General features: G+C 42.4%; 1 protein-coding gene across 1 annotated transcript in view; it reads right to left on the bottom strand.

The window, feature by feature from the left end:
• Nucleotides 1–18059, bottom strand: part of PGM2L1 (phosphoglucomutase 2 like 1) — a 670483-nt gene that overhangs the window by 481173 nt on the left and 171251 nt on the right. Inside the window, exons 2-3 of the mRNA XM_085623364.1 lie at nucleotides 14402–14569; nucleotides 11373–11479 (exon numbers count right to left, since the gene is read on the bottom strand). Of these exons, the coding sequence (XP_085479490.1) occupies nucleotides 11373–11479; nucleotides 14402–14569 (275 nt within the window). The remainder of the gene's footprint in view (nucleotides 1–11372; nucleotides 11480–14401; nucleotides 14570–18059) is intronic.

Raw genomic sequence — 18059 nt, 5'->3', positions numbered from 1 at the left:
AAATGCTCAGATGGCTCGGCCAGTTCTAAAGAAGCAGAGCCTCCCAAAACCCGACCCCGCCCTGCTTGCTGCAGTACCATATGGAGATGGTGTGGTCTCTGAGAACCTGAACTGTATGCCCTTGACAGTCTGCAGTAAGGCCTTTGATGCCAAGCAAATCACCTACAGATTTATGTGGAGGTGGGAATCTGTCAGAGACCAGAGTCCTCTGAGCTCCACCTCTTCCAGGCACCACAGTGAATTGTGGGATGCACTGTATCCAGGTTGGCTTCAATGAAAGGGAGCCTCTGCAAAGGTGTCAAGTTTTACTTCAGCGGGTTGATGAGAACTCCAGGATCGTGAAGATCGAAATGCGTAGGAGGAGGAGAGCTCCCTGACCTAATAAAGAGCTGAAAATCGAGGTGTGTGCCGTGAATTCATTCATTGTTGAGAGATTTACAGCGAGGATTAGTCCTATTCTCGCCACGGGCACCAACTATATAGTGTTCCCCCCTTCAAGGACTAAATTGTTGAAAAATATATATATATATATATATATACATACACACATATATTAGAAGTTTCATGGTGTTCTTTGTTGCAGGTGCCCTCAAGAGTTGTTACGCAAATCCAGTTACCAAGAGGTGCAGCAGTGGCGGTCTCTCTTTTCACTCCAATCCCCTTTACCCCGCTTTGCTGCAAGTGAGCAATTCAAGTTCAAGGCTAGTGGGGTTGGGGATTGAGGAAAAGTTAATCTGCTCCTGTGGAAACCAGAGTTCAGGTGTTTGGTACTCGACACAGTCAAAACAATGGTGTATGGTCTATGCACAGGCAACAGAAAAGGAATATTGTCAGAGTTGGAAGGATTAAATATTGACTGAGCCACAGTAGGATTTAGGTGCGGGCTCACCAGTGGGGATCCAACTGGAGGCCCATGTGGATTCTTGGAGCCAGAGGTGCGCCAGAGTGAGCCAGAAACCTGTCAAAGACGCACAGCATGGCCTCTGGAAATGCTTCGACCTGGTGCAATGTCTCTGATGAATCGAGAAGCTCGGGAACACTGAAACCAAAGAGAGAGGCAGGTACTTAGCCCCCCTTGGACTTATGTTTTTTCTTGGGCTTACCCTTCAACTGCGATGCTGATCTGCCATTGGAATGACTTTAGAAGCAGGTCCACACTCTCGACTTCGATTTGGAGCTGGACCTGCGCAAAGCCTGAAGGGGTTTTGCCACAACGTTTTGCATTCACTAATGGCCTTCAGATTCATTTAGGTGCAGTTGCTGCAGGCCTTGGAGATGTGCGCCGAACCAAAGCACACGCCTCATGGGGATGTCACAGATATCTGTTTTAGATAGTACCTACAAGGCTTCAACCGTGTAGTTTTAGGGAGTGACATGTTCCCTTGCATGTTACTGCGATTCAACTTAGTCTCCATTTTAGCTTTCCTGTTTAACTTAGCATTGTTTCTAATAGTGCTTTGCACATGTTTTTCCCCATACAGGACCCCATGAACAATTTAGAATTCTCACTATATGTTTTCCTCTTGGTATTCTTTTCCCCTGTTAAGGAGTGTAATACATGGGGTACTGTACCGGAGGCCATTTACACCATTACTCATGGTACTCCTTTAATTGCAGTTTTACCTGAAGTCCTTAAATAGATTCAGGCTAAACATGGAGCGGCACCTGCCCTGGATTTGGGGAGGAAACTCACTGGCAATTTTGCACTGTATCCTATCAAAGGGGAGGCAACTTCTTTGGCGATATGGCAGTGCCTCGTTTCAGTTTACCTTGCAGATCAGGAACACAAGCCTAAAGTAAATTCTGAATCCTATATATCTATAGATCGACAGTTTGGCAACCAGGCCTATTAAGCAACTTATGGACAAATCTGATGCAGATACTACCAAACAGACACCAGAGTCTTCTAAAAAGCACAAGGATAAAAACAAAGCTAAAACACGGAATGGATCGCTGGAATCTGAGTCTTCCAAAAAAAAGTTACAACTTACGTAACAGTGATATCCTTAAACAGTCTGATACATATCAGTATTATGATACAGATCTTTCTCGTTCTTTGCAAGACTCTGCAGACAAGCGATCAGAAAAAAGTAGACAAGGTAATCGCAGACAGGAGGAGTATGTTAAAACGAAAACTGATTCTGTCATCATAAACATGGAAGAGAAACTGCATCAACAAAAAGAGTAATTTAAAAAGAAGAATGTGGACAGAATTTCTGCTAAACATGCTGCAAATACTTAGAACTCTTCTTCGGAACAAGACGTGGATAAGAACTCTGACAGCGCAGCAGAGGTTACAATAGTTCAACAGGCTCTTCAAAGGTTTCTGGTGGTGAGACCGACTAATGACTATGTACAAGTTGAAAATCCAGATCAGAGGCTAAGCCCTCCTAAAAGACATTATGATCTGGAAATAAAAATGGAGGGTGACATACTGTATACTATAAAAATATTATTCTGATAGAATTTGACTAATAAATAAAAAATTCTCTTGTCAGAAGTAGATTGGCCGCCAGAGTTTGTTAGAAAAGTCCCACAGGGGAGGATGTAATCATACCTTTCTTTTTGTTCTTGTTCCCGAGGAAGTTAAAGCAGCATAAGCTGCAGAATGGGCTCTTGCACAAACCCCAGCATTATATCACAATCAAGCAGGTTGGGATAAATATGAACCTTATGTTATACCTATAAGGTCCAGCCCACAGGTGCAAGTAAAAACCCTATTAAGCCTGAAGTTAAATGCCCAGTTTAGGAGATTGGATCACAATTAGAATATCAAGGTGTAATTGAGCCTTGTGTCTCCAGTATGAATAATCCATTATTTCCTTTTCTTAAACTAGATCATTCATATCATATATTCTTAAACTATTGAAATCTAAATAGTCACACACACACTTTTGCTGTACAAAATCCCCACAGCACTGGCTTGATAAATAATATTGTTTGTAAAAAATTCAAAACTACATTAGCCATTTCCATTGTTTTTTTTTATACCAAAATATAGTGTCTGAAAGCTGTAATTTAACATTATTCCCAGCGCTTAGAGCCCAACAAAGGTTCTTTTAAGCTCCCACAAGGGTATAAGAATAGTCCAGGTTGGTTTTCTGCCCGAGTAACATCAATTTTACAAGAAATTGACTAAAAGGCGTTGTCCTATGTTGGTGACATTTATACCACCGATGAGAATTTAAGCACACAAGTGGCCAGAGTGTATCGTATTATTCTGGGATTCACTCACCATGGCTAAAATTGCCTCTCTGTGTCCTGTTTTTAGGACATACATTATCAAATAAAGGCAAAAGCCTAGCATCACTTTCTTACAGAAGTGTGCTCTTTTACAACTAACAAATACCAAGAAACTTCAAATTCTTTTGGGCTTTCTTAATTTTGGTAGAACATGCATACCTTAAACATAACGGGTTAAACCATTGTACAGTTTGATTTGTCCTGATTTTTCTAATAAACATTGACCTACTGAACAAACTTCTATTCTAAATGTACAGATAGACATGCTTGAGTCTAAACACTTGCATACGCGTGTTAGCACTGTTAACTTAGTGAGCTGCAAAATTACGGGTACCAGTGGTTACACATGTTTTACTCAATTAAGGAGAAACAGTGCTGATTGCTTATAAATTGCATTTGTGTTCCAATGCGGAAATGCGTTTTGCTTCCACTGAAAACAATTTGACTGCTGTTCAGACTGCTGTACTAAAGGTCCATTGGCTCAAGGGAAAAGCATAATTGTGATATCTCCTGTCCCAGCCTTAGAGGCCGTCACCAAGGCCAGCGTTCCCAACACAAAAGTCTTACATCTAAGATGGATCCAGTGGGCCACTTCCTTGACAGCTACTGATGTATATTATTTTTTTTACCCTACTGTTCAAACACAGGAATATCTTCAGTATGAACAGGAATACTCAATGTGTAGTGAAATTTTGCCTCTGGATGAATATGCCGTTGATTCAGTCCAGCATGCAGTTGGTACAAAGTACAAATACTCAGCAGTGTGTTCCAGTGAAGGGGGTTATGAAAGATGGTGTAGTTCAGGCACAAAAACATATACAGAACCTTTCGGTGACTGTACCGCTCAGCTGCCCGAATTGAAAGCTTTGGTTTTTCAGAATACAGAGTCAGATTCTCACACTTACAGGCCTTTAATGGCGTTTGAATGGATTCATAGATTCTAAGAAAAGGCTATAAAGCATAGGCTTTTGTGGAGAAGGTGCAGGCACTGAAAGACGATTTGCCACGGGTTCATGCGATTCATACATTGAACCATCAACGTGTTGGTGTACACGTTGCAGGGAATTCATTGGCTGGTGAAGCTACCAAGGCGGCTGTTCAGACTGTATTAGTAGATGCGATTACTCGGTCACATACGAGGATAGTTGACATTGTGGCTGTGGTCACTGCTTCGGCTAGTGGCTATCTAAAGTCTAATCAGCAAAAAACTACTATCTACTGAGTCCTTAAAATATTCCCTTTGCCCGCATTCCTGGGATGGGTGATCAAATGATACCCAAACAGGACAGCAGGTTAGAGTTAATAATAGCTGCTCATGAGGGATTGGCATCTGCCCATGCTAGTGTGGTGGCAACAGTTTCTTTTTTACAGAAATTATACTGGTGGCGGGGTCTCTATAAACAGACTAAAAAAAGTGTCCTTAGCTGTGATCTTTGTCAACAAATTAAAAGTGTCATCTTTGCTCGCCTACCACAAACACCACTTTTAGCTTCAAATAAGCCATTTCAATGCGTTGATTTAGATAATTGTGGAATATTCAATTTGGATGGTGCCTCCAAATATATCTTAGTGGCTGTTGATTTGTGTGCTACATTTCTATGGGTGTAGCCACAGAGATCAGCTGACATTCAAACTGTTATTAAAGATTTGCAAGTCTTTATCAGCACATACGCAGTAGCAGCATTCTACTCAATAAATCAATCAAGCATGACTTGTCTAGTGCGGCTAGTCATCCGAGAGAGTATCCAGACGCTGATTATCTTGCTGCGGAGGCTCAGCCAAACAGCCAGGACTTGTGTTTTCCCAAATGCCAGCTGAGAGGGTGCGGTCAGTCCAGAGGTAGAGAGGAGGTCGTTCCAGAACATGGCCACAAGGTAAGAGAAGGAACAACCACCACTGTAGCTTTGACGTATGTGAGGGGTGTGAGCTAGGTGACAGGAGGTGGAGCATAGGTGTCTGGAGGGTCAGAGGAAGTTCAGACAGTGGATGATGTAGATTGGTCCTTGGTTGTGCAGGGCCTTGTATGTTAAGATCAGCATCTTGAAGTGACATCTATTCAGGATGGGGAGGCAGTGGTGTTTCCTGAGGTGGGGGGTGATGAGAGTCCGCTTGGGGAGGTGGAGGATGAAACTGGCTGCAGAGTTCTGTATGATCTGTAGTCTCTTCAGGAGGTGTGCGGTAATTCCTGCATAGAGTGCATTGTCGTAATCCAGCCGGCTGGTGACTAGGGCTTGGGTGACAGTTTGTCTGACGTTAATCGAAAGCCACTTGAAGATCTTCCCGGAGCATGCAAAGAGTGACGAAGCAGGTAGAGGAGACTGTGTTGATCTGATTTTTTAATGGTGAGCTTGTGGTCAAGGATGATGCCAAGGTTATGGGCATGATCTGTTGGCAAAGGTGAGAGTCCTAGTTTGGAAGGCACCCAGGAGTCATTCCACGGGGTGGTGTTGTTCCAGAAGATCAGTACTTCTGTTCTGTGTTAAATTCTTAGGTAGTTGTCTTTCATCCAGTCGGGGATGCTCGCCATGCACCTGTGGAAGCTGGCCCTCGTGGTGACAGCTCTTCTGTTAGCGAGAGGATGAGCTGGGTGTCGTCGGCGTAGGAAATGATGCTCAGTTCATAGGTTCTGACAATGTTGACATGGGGCGTCAGGAAAATGTTGGACAGGTTGGGGCTGAGGTATGAGACTTGAGGAACGCCTTAGATGATACTCTTGTGTTCAGAGGTGAAAGAAGGAAGGCGGATTCTCAGAGTTCTTCCGGTGAGGAAAGAAACAATTCATCTGAAGAGGTCTCCTTCAACTCTGATGTGGTGGAGCCTCATGATAAAGGTGTTGGGGGATATAGTGTTGGATGCAGCCGAGGGGTGTAGGATGATCAGGGCCGCCATTTCTCCTCGATCCAGGTGGGGTCTGATGTCATCGGTGGCAACAACAAGGGCGGTTTTGGTGCCATGGTTGGTGCAGAATCCAAACTGGTAGATGTCAAGAAGACTGTTTGTCTCCAGGTGTTCCGTGAGTTGGCAGCTGAAGGCTTATTCGAGGATCTTGGTGGGGAAGGCAAGCAGAGAGATGGGACGGAAGTTTATGAGTTCGCTGGAATCAGCGGATGGTTTTTTGAGAAGGGGTTTGACTTCAGCGTGTTTTCACCTCTAAGGCTTACCGGAATACTATGGGCACCCTTGGGATTGCTGCTATGCATTATCCTGCCCCCATCATCCCAAGGGAAATTCGATAGTGGAATGAAAGAACTGGGGCTTAAAGCAGTCCTTAACAGCTACAGTATTAGGTTCAGGTAGTAGCTGGATTCATCACCTATATGATGCCCAGAGAGCCTTAAATTATCTATCTAGAATGTCAATGGGTGATCAGACACCCTATGAGCTACTCTTTGGGGTCCAAATGTTTGTTCCAGATCTTCATAACTCCGACACAGAGGCTACAGACGCACCCTTTGACATCAATGTAGGTTTCATCGTCTTACAAGAATTACAAGACTTCTGAGATGAGCACTCCAATTTGAATTCCAAATGTTCTTCCACTGACAAAGTAAAGGAGCAACCAGCAGTCTCGAGCTGGATTTGTAAAGTTGAGGATCTAGTCTGAGAGACTACTGCAGAAAATAAGTTTTTAAAAAATGTTTGGCCCATTCTACCATGCACCAGTGCCTGTCCTTGATGTCCAAGGTACTCGAACTGTGATTTTGTCACCACCCCTTGCTGGTTGGAAACAGAAACAACAAGTTTCCATTGATTTGATCAAGTCACACCATGTGGCTGTTTCTCCATAGTAGGTCACAGGAGTTTCTAGGTAGTTCCCTCACACCTCTCTAACCTGCATGAAATCCCTCTTCATACACTAAGTAGTCCTAATCGTTCTGCTCCCCGGCTGGGGACATCAGATGCTGAACTTTCCAATGTACTAGTTAATGATTAAAACAGAGAGAAGAGAAAGAGAAGCAGAGCTCCAGGTCTGCTTGCGTAGATGTGAAAAGAAAGGAACTGTCAGTTATAACATTATTCGATTTTCTTTCAAATCATTAAAGTACATTGAAAATACATCATGCAATATAAAAAAATAAAAATCTGTATCCCAAATTTCCAAACATTCAATATAATATGAACATAAAATCCACTTAAATATAAAAAAGCATGGGATAAAAATAGATCACCTCATCAATTAAAAGAACAGTGCTGTTAAAACCAGCCATCTATAATTCATTTTCAACACCTATTAACAACCCCTGATGAAACACGAGCTAAATAGTAACAAATAATGGGTGTTTTTAACATCTGGAGAAAGTAAAAAGCTGGCCACACTTGAATAAAATTCTGATTCAACAGCAGAAGCCAGACTAAGTTGGTTAAGTCAAGGGCATATCATAACAAGATGGAAAGTATCAGGGAGGGACACATGATCTCAAGAACAAGGAGGGACATCCGAGACTGTACACCAAGCCCCTCTATGTAACAAAAGCTGATACATCTGGGTAAACATAAATGAAGTCAGGAGTCTTCCTATTCTGAAGTCTCCCTTTCAAAAAAGGCCTGTTTTACCCATGGGATGTCCCTCTTGACTATCCCTTCAGAATTAGAAAACAGCTCAGGTTGTCCGAAAGACTTAAAAGCAAGCTTGATAATGGGTAGCCAAGAAATACTCATCACTCCTTTCAACACCATACAATCGTGTATTATGAGCCTATTAAGCAAGAGATCTTCTTTCAACCAGACTGATAGCCAGAAGATCAAGGGACAAAGGGCAATCCAGTCGGTTACGTCACCAATGACTACTTCCTCATGCAACACTCCTGTAGAGATGCTTGCAGGACCTTTGAGGAGGCCCCTGAGAAAAGAGTTTTCAACCACCTGTAACTGGGGACACGATACAGATCCCCAAATCTCACTACCATAGCTGGCCAGTGACACACATTTAGCCTTCTACACCTTTAACATTGCCTCTACAATAGTTTGGCCAAAGCGTCTAGCTAAAAGCATAACCCCCCGCAGTGTCCAATTTAAGTTTTAGCAAGTTTTTCTTCATTAGTGGTTGCCAAGAAGACCTGGAGTCTAAAAGAATCCCCAGGTAGTAAAAGTGCTCCATCCTAGAGATGGGATGACCCTTTGACACAAAGCTTTTTGACCTGGTATTCCTAGGTCCCTCCACCATCAGATGGGATTTGAGATGGTTTGTGGAAAGGTGCAAGCACTCCACATACCCTACATACAGCTCTATCAATTGTTGCAAACCGTTGGCAGTCCTAGACACGAGGACAACATCGTACACATATAGAAGAACTGGTGAATACCGAGCACCTACTAATGGGATGTCTAGATCTTTTCCCAACAAGGCCGCCTCCAAACCACTGACTTACAGAGTGAAGAGAAAAGGGGCCAAAATACACCCCTGGTGCACCCCTCTCTTCAATTCCAGGGACAAAGTGCACTCACCCTCCGTTTCAAATCTAACCATGGTAGAAAGGCTCTCATTGAGGGCTTGCAGGAAAGAAAGCAAGGAACTAACATTAGTGCACGGGTGGTGCTTATGTACAGCTACATTCTTCACTTCCTGAGCAGAATGATGTTGGCAAGGAGCCACATACCTGCACCTCTCGGCACACAGGATTACTGCTTTTTGAGTTTGCAAATACAGCCTGGCACCAGGAAATATTCACAAGGTCAGGAATCTGTGGTTGGAAGAATCCATCAGAAAATGGCAATTTTCAAAAAAGGCATTGATGTAGGGTTGACATTGTTAGGAGGGTTTAAAAACATTTAAGTCAAATTTCCTGGAGTGTCAACATCAAAAACTTTGGTCGCGATCTGGCTGATGTCGAGAGCTGCCTTGTCATCCGAAGCATCAGCAAAGAATATTGAAATGGTGTTGAAAGTGTATATTGAATTGACTGTGAAGAAAATGCCACCATTCATCCGGTATGGCTGGACATCAGTTGCAAGGAAGATGATGTTGGGTGCATTGCTTGATGTTGAAGACTTAGTAGAATGGTGACAGTGTTTTCTTTCAGAGGCTGAACCAGGGCAAATGCTCTCGATGCAAAGGCTGTGGTCTTTGATGGTATTTGACATAGTCGACGGTTAGAATGATACCACTGATGCGGTTTCTAAGATTTCTCACATTTATCGGATCTCTGTCTGGATCTTCATCTGTTGGAGCTCTTTAGAGACGGTAGCTCCTCTCTAGCGGGTGTACTGTTCCATTGAGGGTTTTTCAGATCTTTATCCATTGCCCCAAGGTCTTCAAACATGACCCACCACACATACCCAGTGTGATATGAAGCAACTTTCTTCCTCAGACATGAGGGGCACTTACTAATAAAGGGATGATATTCAGACAGGAAAACATCTGCAGAAAGCAAAGAAAAAGGTTTTACACTTTTGCTAGATGTAAAAGATGCCAAGCAAAACCAGAAAAAATAGGTTTCCAAGAGAAACTTCTCTGACTAGATGGGTATGATTCTAGTCACAAAAGCTGGAAAAAATTACTCTGTGAGGCAACTGCCAGTACAAGGCATCATGAGCAGTGGATGTTTCTGGAGACTTAGAGACAGAAGGTCTTTTTTACCTCTTTTAGTGTAATCCTGTCAGGCTGCACTTTCGCTCATTTCTTTGACATGTAGGTAGAAGGTTGCATCATAGGTGCTGCAATGTAGGGTGAAGAAAGGGTTCTTGGTATTAAAGTCTAACATTCTGAAAAGCATGGCTATAATCGACTTTTAGAGGTTGAGCCACAATATATGGATGGACATGAAAGGCGATTCACCCTTTCCACTGATGTATGGACAGATATGCACATTATGAAGTGTTCTGGGGTTCCCACACGCAGAAGGGAATTGCTCAAATGGTTACGACTTCAACAGGAATTCCTACGATGTGGAATACAAATTTCATTCCCCAATTATTTTCTAAGTCCATTGGTAAATTCTTGTGAATGTGTTGCTAAACTGGAATATAACCTCCACCACCTTAAACTAACAAGAACTAGAAATACGAGTTGTAAATTGAAAGGGCCTAGTTTCATCCACTCACTAGCTGCTATAATGAATAACATAACATATCCAGCTATCCATTCAATAAAGATGGTTTTCAACACCTGGATAGTTTAATCCTACAATTTCTGTATACTATTACTACTGATTAAATATCAAGCAATTAACACAATATACTTTGCAAAATCAAATGTATAATTGTTCATTGACTAAAAACTACCATAAAACATCTTTTGCAAAACAAAAAAACAGTACACACTACAGGCAACAAACTAACAAAAGATTTAAAAGCAAAAATATGAATTGCATTGGGGGCTTCATCCTACAAACAACACCTGTTTCAAGAGATATCAGACGTTGTCGTCGGTTACCATTCATAGGTCAGCTACCCAAAGATAATACACATTTTGTGAAAAGTGGGCCTTTGTAGAGTTTTTTTCAAATAACAAAAACACAGTTTTAGTGAGTTTCAGAAGATCCTCATTTCTAATAATGGCTTCAATTTCCACATATCCATTGATTCTATGCGTTGTGTAAAATTAAAACATATACTTTTGCTTTGTATAGATAGAGTACTGTTTTTACTTTCTATGGTTTCAGGAGGAAAGAGTTCAATTATGATACATTGAGCTCTTAAATCCTGACCTATGTGTTCTATATTTTTTTACCAGTGGAAACCTCAAAACATACCTACAAATCTACATGCATTCACATCTAGGGATAAAAAAATTAACTGAGTACATCTGCTCAACTGCTAAGATGCTGTGTGAGGGAAACGTTGTACTAAAAAACCCACAAAAAACAAAAAAAAAACAAAGGGCTAAATACAAGTAGGCTTCTGGCAGTCATTCGGGACAAGGTAACAGACCTATAGATTTCTTACAATTTAATGGATCAGAAGACTAAGTGTGTTAAGCCTTATTTCAGTCATATTCTGTCCCTAATTTAGAAATGTGTATATTAGATGCACAACCACAGGATATCCGTACCGTACCCTTAATTGTTCGATGAATCGATCCCTAGATTATAACATCAGTACTGATGGTCTGGTTAAAACTGTACGGCTTTCTGAAGAGAAACCGAAAGAAGAGGCTAAATGCATTTTTTCCAGATACACGAGCTCATTACCTCTTGCTGCTGCAGCCGCTGGACAACTGACTCCGAGTGTCATAGCCAATAACAAGCCCTCTCTCCTTAAGGTCAGGGAAACATCGGGTAAGGTATCTGTACATCCCCTGTGGCAATGGAGAAACAAAGAGGATGGTTATGGTCTGTATGCTTATGTGAAGCTTCCATTCTGTGTTTCAAGCGTGCATAATGCAAAAAATGAGAGAAAGAATGAAAAACATTCTTGCTGAATTAACCTTAGCTGCGGACTCTGTGGCTATGTAAATAATCACAATCTTCAAGAAGGCTTCCGCAGGGCAGGAGTTAATAAATAAGTGCCAGCGATGGAGCTGGAGGATCTATGGAAAGTATCCTTACGGATGCTTTCTTCCATTGTCAAACCTGCACCAAGAAGATGATCAATTTCTTCACCTCCTACAGGGTCTGCTGGACACATGAATAGTTGGTAAACGTGGGTCTAGGAGTAGATGAGCAAAGTTCAAGACTCCTAAGTTAGATAATACACACATTTTTAATAGCCCAGCACTGGAAGCACGCAAGCAGAATAACCTCATCAATCCTGTTTCGAAGCATCAAAGTAAGCTCCATATACTTCCATACATTAAACCTGAACCCTTCCTTCTCCCCTCCTCTTACAGATACTAAACATTTCTGAAGCCTGGGCAGGATAGTCAAGAACAGAATAAGTTTACAAATGGATAAGACCATTTTTCTCTTACGATGTAGTAGGTTCAAATGTCTACAATAAGGGGAAAAGACTGCTCATTCAAAATGAACAGGACAGTAAAGCGTTTGACGTTGTTGGCTTTGGCATCAAAAAGCTTATTAGTGAATTGTAAACTGCATAAGTTCCAGTGTCTGACCGCATGCCAACCTGATTCCCAACATTGACTTTCTTGATGTTGAGTTTGTGATCTATGATGATGATGATGGTCAGCATGCCAGTGATCGTTTGACATCGACTGTCTATTGTCCATGACATAATTCGTACTCCTCCTTTTCTTTCTGCTTTAGAGACAATGTAGGTCAGAGTTAGCACTGAGGTGGTGCTGAAGCGCCCCAAGCATTTTCCCGTTACTGCGGTGCTCCAGCAGTACATTATGAGTGAAGTCTAGAAGACTGTTACTTTGCATCCAAATGCCTTTACAGGACCCTCCATGCCTTTTCCTCAATACTACTTTTAAACGTTCCTACATCCTTTAGAGGCGAGTATACCTTCATCCTATTTTGTTCCAAGGCTTCATGGAGCACATCCACCAAACCAAGGGCTTTCTTGAACACCATCAACCTCACTATTAATGCCTTCAGTTTGGCTTCTACAGCAATATCATCTTAAACTACAGTGAGGTCCACGGATTCATTTAAATAAGGCCCTTTATCTAACTGTAAGCACAACCACTCCTTCATGGGTCATGTAATTGAAAAGCTCCGTGTGACACTTGCATGGCACAGGTCCAATGGTTTAAAGTCTGAGGGGAGGAGCTCCAAGAGGGGGAAGTCGTTCTATTTGATTTCACAACAGGACATCACTCCAACTGGTCTGCAACTATGATCACAACTGTGTAGAATTAGGTTATATATGAATTCTTGTATCCCCTTATGCATATGGGGGTGTAGCTCTCCCCACTACTTCATCGATGAGTGAGCAGAGAGCACGTGGAAACAAGGATAAGGAAAAATCGCTCTGCTCCCAACCTCACCAAATGCAAAGAGTTGGGCACCGCTCAGACAGGTCGTGCTGGGATGGAGAACATGCAAGACTGCCTTAGCTGGCTCTTTGGTCTGCTCGTTGACAGGCCAGACAGAGAGAGAACTGGAGGGCTAAGTGTTGTGTGTCCCATGAGCCACAAAGCATAAAAATAGCAAGTATCAGATAGCCATATGTACATGAACACATTTACAATGGTAAAATAAAGGTATGAGTCAATGAATGTGTTGTAATAGGAAATAAACAGAGTGACATGAAAATACAGAAGGGTGAATTGCAATTAAGAGACCACTCACTGGTGACACAAACACAATAGCCCTCAGATATGAGCTGCATATATTTGAAGAATATTCAGGTGAGGAGCAGACACGTCCTGTTTTGGCCTGCCCCCCGCCAGCGTTTGGTGGGACCGTTCCAGTGGTCCGGTTGCTACTCCTTTACCTATGAAGCTCTGAACCCCTCATTCTGAGGCGGAGCCATTTATTCTGTACCATACGTAGGTCCAGCTTTTATGTGGTTGACCTGCAATACCCCGTTATAAGAAACTGAGGTATACGTACTTATTATTGGTCCCACGGTCCTGAAGAAGTGTCGCTCGAACTTGAGCATCTGTGACACGAAACATGTTGACCCCTGTCAACTATAGGCTACCCTGATACCTTGAATCACCTAAGTAGCCTCCCTGGTTTTACCTAGTCCCAGCCCTACCTAACCTTATTAAAACTACCGAGGGGCCAGGGCCTATTTTAATCTTTTTTGAATCCCCACATTCTTAGGAGCCATTACCCTCCACAATCATTCACATGGTCTTCACACAAAACGGCGTACTCAGATCAAAAGATCTCCGATAAAGATGCCACCAGGCCCGTCGGACATTGCAGCGCCGGTCCGACGAGGAGCACGCCCAATGATGAAGCATGACACCCTAACAGGTGTGTGAGGGCAACAAGATCTGAATTTGAACTTTCCCTTCTCAGATCAGAGTAATCACTACTATTTTTTCCAAATTGGCCATTTAGAGGAACTGCTCTTACCTGTCTTTTCCTACGTAGACCCCTGGGAGCATTAGAACAGGACCTCTTTAAATAACCAGCTCTCGTGTCCCCCCTTCCTGATTACATGTATATTTGAAGAAACACAGAAAGATACAAGTCTTGTGAAAGTTTTTCAGGATCCCTAACAGAGGAGTAACTATTCCATGTTTATGAACATCAGTGAGGATTCTAAAATGGAGTGAACATGTTGGTAACCAAACTTTTCTGACTACATGAAGGCTAAAATGTTGCCATGTATCGACGAACATGCAAGCAAAGCAACGTACCTGTGTTGTCTGGATCACTGTGAGATCATTGATGCAGCTGAAACCTGCCCCCATAGCAGAGCGAAGTCCTGCTGTCCCAAAGCTCATCCTCCGACACAGGCGTTCACGTAGCTCTTTGTTTTTACCATCACGCAACAGATTTTCAATCTGGGCTCTTGTTCTAGGATTCTTTCAAAATAAAATAAGAAAAACATAATTGAAGCCTGGATCAGAAATGATGAAACTGATTTTTCATGTTTCAAACAAAACACGTGTTACATTTATGCCCTTCAGTTAATTTAGCTGTCCAGCCTGACTGTTGCCCTACTCTTCAGAATACAGCATAGGTACATTACCAACTAGTGTTCGACGTTTAGTGTAGTACATTTATCAAACCTGGTACATGTGAAACAATGCCAGAGGTTAGTTGTTCAAAAGTAATGGTGTCCAGTAAGAGCTAGAAGAGGCTAGGGTTAGCAAGGGTAGTTTCAGTAACTAGTCTTGAACCACACCACAACGGCCATATGGGTGAGTATTTGGCTGATATGTCTGAAAAGGCATGCTGACATGAAGATAATTAAATAATCAAGGGACGCAGAAATGTAGGTATCTGTTGACAGAGCAAGTAGATAAGAAGGTTACTTACCTTTAACAATAGTTCTCCAGGAAGTATCATCCACAGATTAACAAACAGAAAAAATCCACTGGTCCTGGCCAGTCAGTGAAGAGAACAAAAACAAACTATTACAATTGCAACCTTTTAAGAGAAAGGGCCATGCCTTTAAAGAAAAAGTCTGATGATAGCTGTTTCAACACCGTCATGAAACTGTTGCCGTCTTCAGATCTTTTTGTCTCTTTAGGTCAACCCATGCTTCTGAAAATGGAAAGAATACATAGTTGTTTATGAAGCTAGGACAGTATGTGTAAGAAATTGGGTTATTGAGGGGGGACCCCTTCTCAAGCAACAATCAGTATCTGTATTCGGGTGAACCATAAAAGTCACTACATTAACCTGTGCTTAACCCTCTGGTAGCCTGGCACAAAAGGAAGTGAAGCTTAACTTATAGGCACTGTGTTACGTATTCATGCAGCACACAAACAGTAATACAAGGAAAACAGAAGAACAATCCCTCACCAATTTAGAAAAATAGAGTAACATTTAACAAATAAAATAACACAAATTAGTTAATGCCAATCAGTAGAAGTGGAGTTATGAATTTTTAAACTTTTTAGTGAAGACTAGTGCCTAAAAGATCAAAGCACTAACCACAGGCATCTAGTCACGCAAGACCGCAGCAAAGTCGAAAGCAATGTTCAACAGCAATGGAGCATGGTTTAGCTACACGAGGTGGATTGGGTCCAGACTAGGATTACCTTCCGATTTAGAAGAAATTTAGAAGAAAAGTTACTGAGAAGGTAAAGTTCAGCAGGAAAAGACAGTCAGCAGTGTCCAAACTGAGGCATTGTCATCATCAGGTAGCCACTGAATAAAGTTCTACGTTTGGACTGTCACTTTTTTGAAAGTTGAAAATCTCTGGAGGGAACAAGCTGCAGGCTGTAGCCGATGAGGGCTCTACCATGCCGGATGCTGTCACTCGGAGGTCCCGCTGAACAGGATTTGCTGCTGAGAAGAACGTACCAGGAGCTGCTTTGTAGTCGGGCCAACTCGCGATGCACCCTGGGCAGATCAGTAAGCAGGTAGGTCCCGGTCATCTGTTAGTTCATAGGCTACTTTATGGTGAAAAGTTTTTCAAGTCCCACCTTTTAGGGTTCATCAGGAGAGAAACCTTCTACATCACACCCAAGGGTCCAGGACTGAACGGGCACCACTTGGGGCATCAGGACTCACCTCAGCAAAGGCCAGGTGCAGAGTTGGAGGTCCCTGGAGCTTGTCATGTCTCCATACCTCACACAGGAGGCAAGCAAACTATACCTTAGAGTCACTCTGGTAGTCCTGGGTTCAAGCAGCATAGCAGGCGTCAAGCAGCAGGGCAGTCCTCTGGAGTACAAGGCAGTCCTTCTGGGAGATCCAGGAGTGTACTAAAGAACTGGTCTGAGGGTCCAATAGTTATACCGGTCGCCAGCCTTTGAAAATCGGTGAAAGTTCTAGGAACCCCACATTTGGTTCTGGAATGTTACTACCGTCCCCTGCCTAGGCCCCAAGGGGTTTTGATGACAAAAGAGTGGAGTCAAGTTTCTTTGCGAGTGTACTGAGTCGGCCCTTTGAAACTTAAGTGGGGTAGGCAACAGCTCAGTCTCACCCATACTAGAAGGGTGGTCCATCCTGCCAACATCTAGTCCCCTTTTGTCTCACTCTCTGAGAGGAAAACACAAAGGACACTTTCAGCTACTCACAGTCATGTGACCTAGGACACAAGAACCAAATGGTCAGGACAAGAAAATGCCAACTTTCTAATAGTAGCATCTTCTGAAATGGGATTTACAATTTTAAATTAAAATTAAAGAGGATTTTAAGTTTCTATTCTACTCAAACCAAACATGACATCTCTATCCATTCCCAAAATACATTATCGCTAATTCAATGTAATATGGTAACCTAATGCTATCTTATTGGAGAAGTAGGTAGTAACGAGTTTAGGAGTTTTTCACTTCCAGGACAAGTAAAACTTAAAAACACGTCATACCATTTAAAAAGAATGAACCCTGCCCTGTGGGCTATTTAGGGTCTACCCTTGAGGTAGCTTATATGTATTAAAAAGGCCTTGCAAAAGGTTTATTTTGCCACGCAATTTTGGCACTGTAGGCTGCAATGGCAGGACTGAGACATTTTAAAAAGGTAATTGAGTGGCACAATGAGTGGTGCTGACCCACTAGTAGCATTTAATTTACACGCCTTGGTGACATGCAGTACCTCTTTACTAGGGACCTAGAAGTAAATTAAATGTGCCATGTGGGTGTAAGCTGATGTTACTATGCTTAAAGAGGAGAGCACATGCATTTTTTTTTTTAAAGGAAAACGGGATGCATTTAAAAAAGAAAAATGAAATGTTTCTGTAGAATTTTTTTTAATAGTAGGCAGCAGTCCGTGGGACCACTGCCTGCTCTTAAAAAATATTTTTGCATACATTCACAATGGGGCATGGGTCCCCTGGAGACCCCTTCCCATCTGCAAATGGCTTACCACCTACTTAAAGTAGGTTGTAAATTGCAAGTGTTTTGCGACCGCAAATGTGGTTGCAAAACAATCGTACATCTCATTTTGACTCGCTATAAGAAAGGGACGCCCTTGGCACGCCCCTTCCTAATAGCGACTAGCAAATGCTATTTTGCGAGTCACTGACTCGCAAAATAGCGTTTGTAGATACTAAGACTGCTTTTTGCGGTCGCAAATGGCCCGATTTCCCGTTTGCGACTGCAAAAAACAGTCGTACAGCTGGCCCAAATTTCTCTATTGAAGCGCTTAAACATCAGGGTCTATACACACACAGATAAATCGGGCCTTAAGCAGGAGAGATACATTTAGTAATTACAAAGCCTTACAAAGCTATGAAGATAGATTATAACCTGACCAGTGCTCTATCATTTTTACAAGCTTTTGGAGGTCCCAGATCAAAAACATTAGTAGGCACCTTTTTATGGTCAATCATTTTCAAAACAAGGACTCTATCAATGTTACCAATCACTTCAGGCACTTACCATTTTGCCCCTTCCTCCAACA

Source organism: Triturus cristatus, chromosome 8 (assembly GCF_964204655.1).
Source record: "Triturus cristatus chromosome 8, aTriCri1.1, whole genome shotgun sequence".
In the NCBI taxonomy this organism is placed as follows: domain Eukaryota; kingdom Metazoa; phylum Chordata; class Amphibia; order Caudata; family Salamandridae; genus Triturus; species Triturus cristatus.
This window is presented reverse-complemented; position numbering and strand designations above follow the sequence as displayed.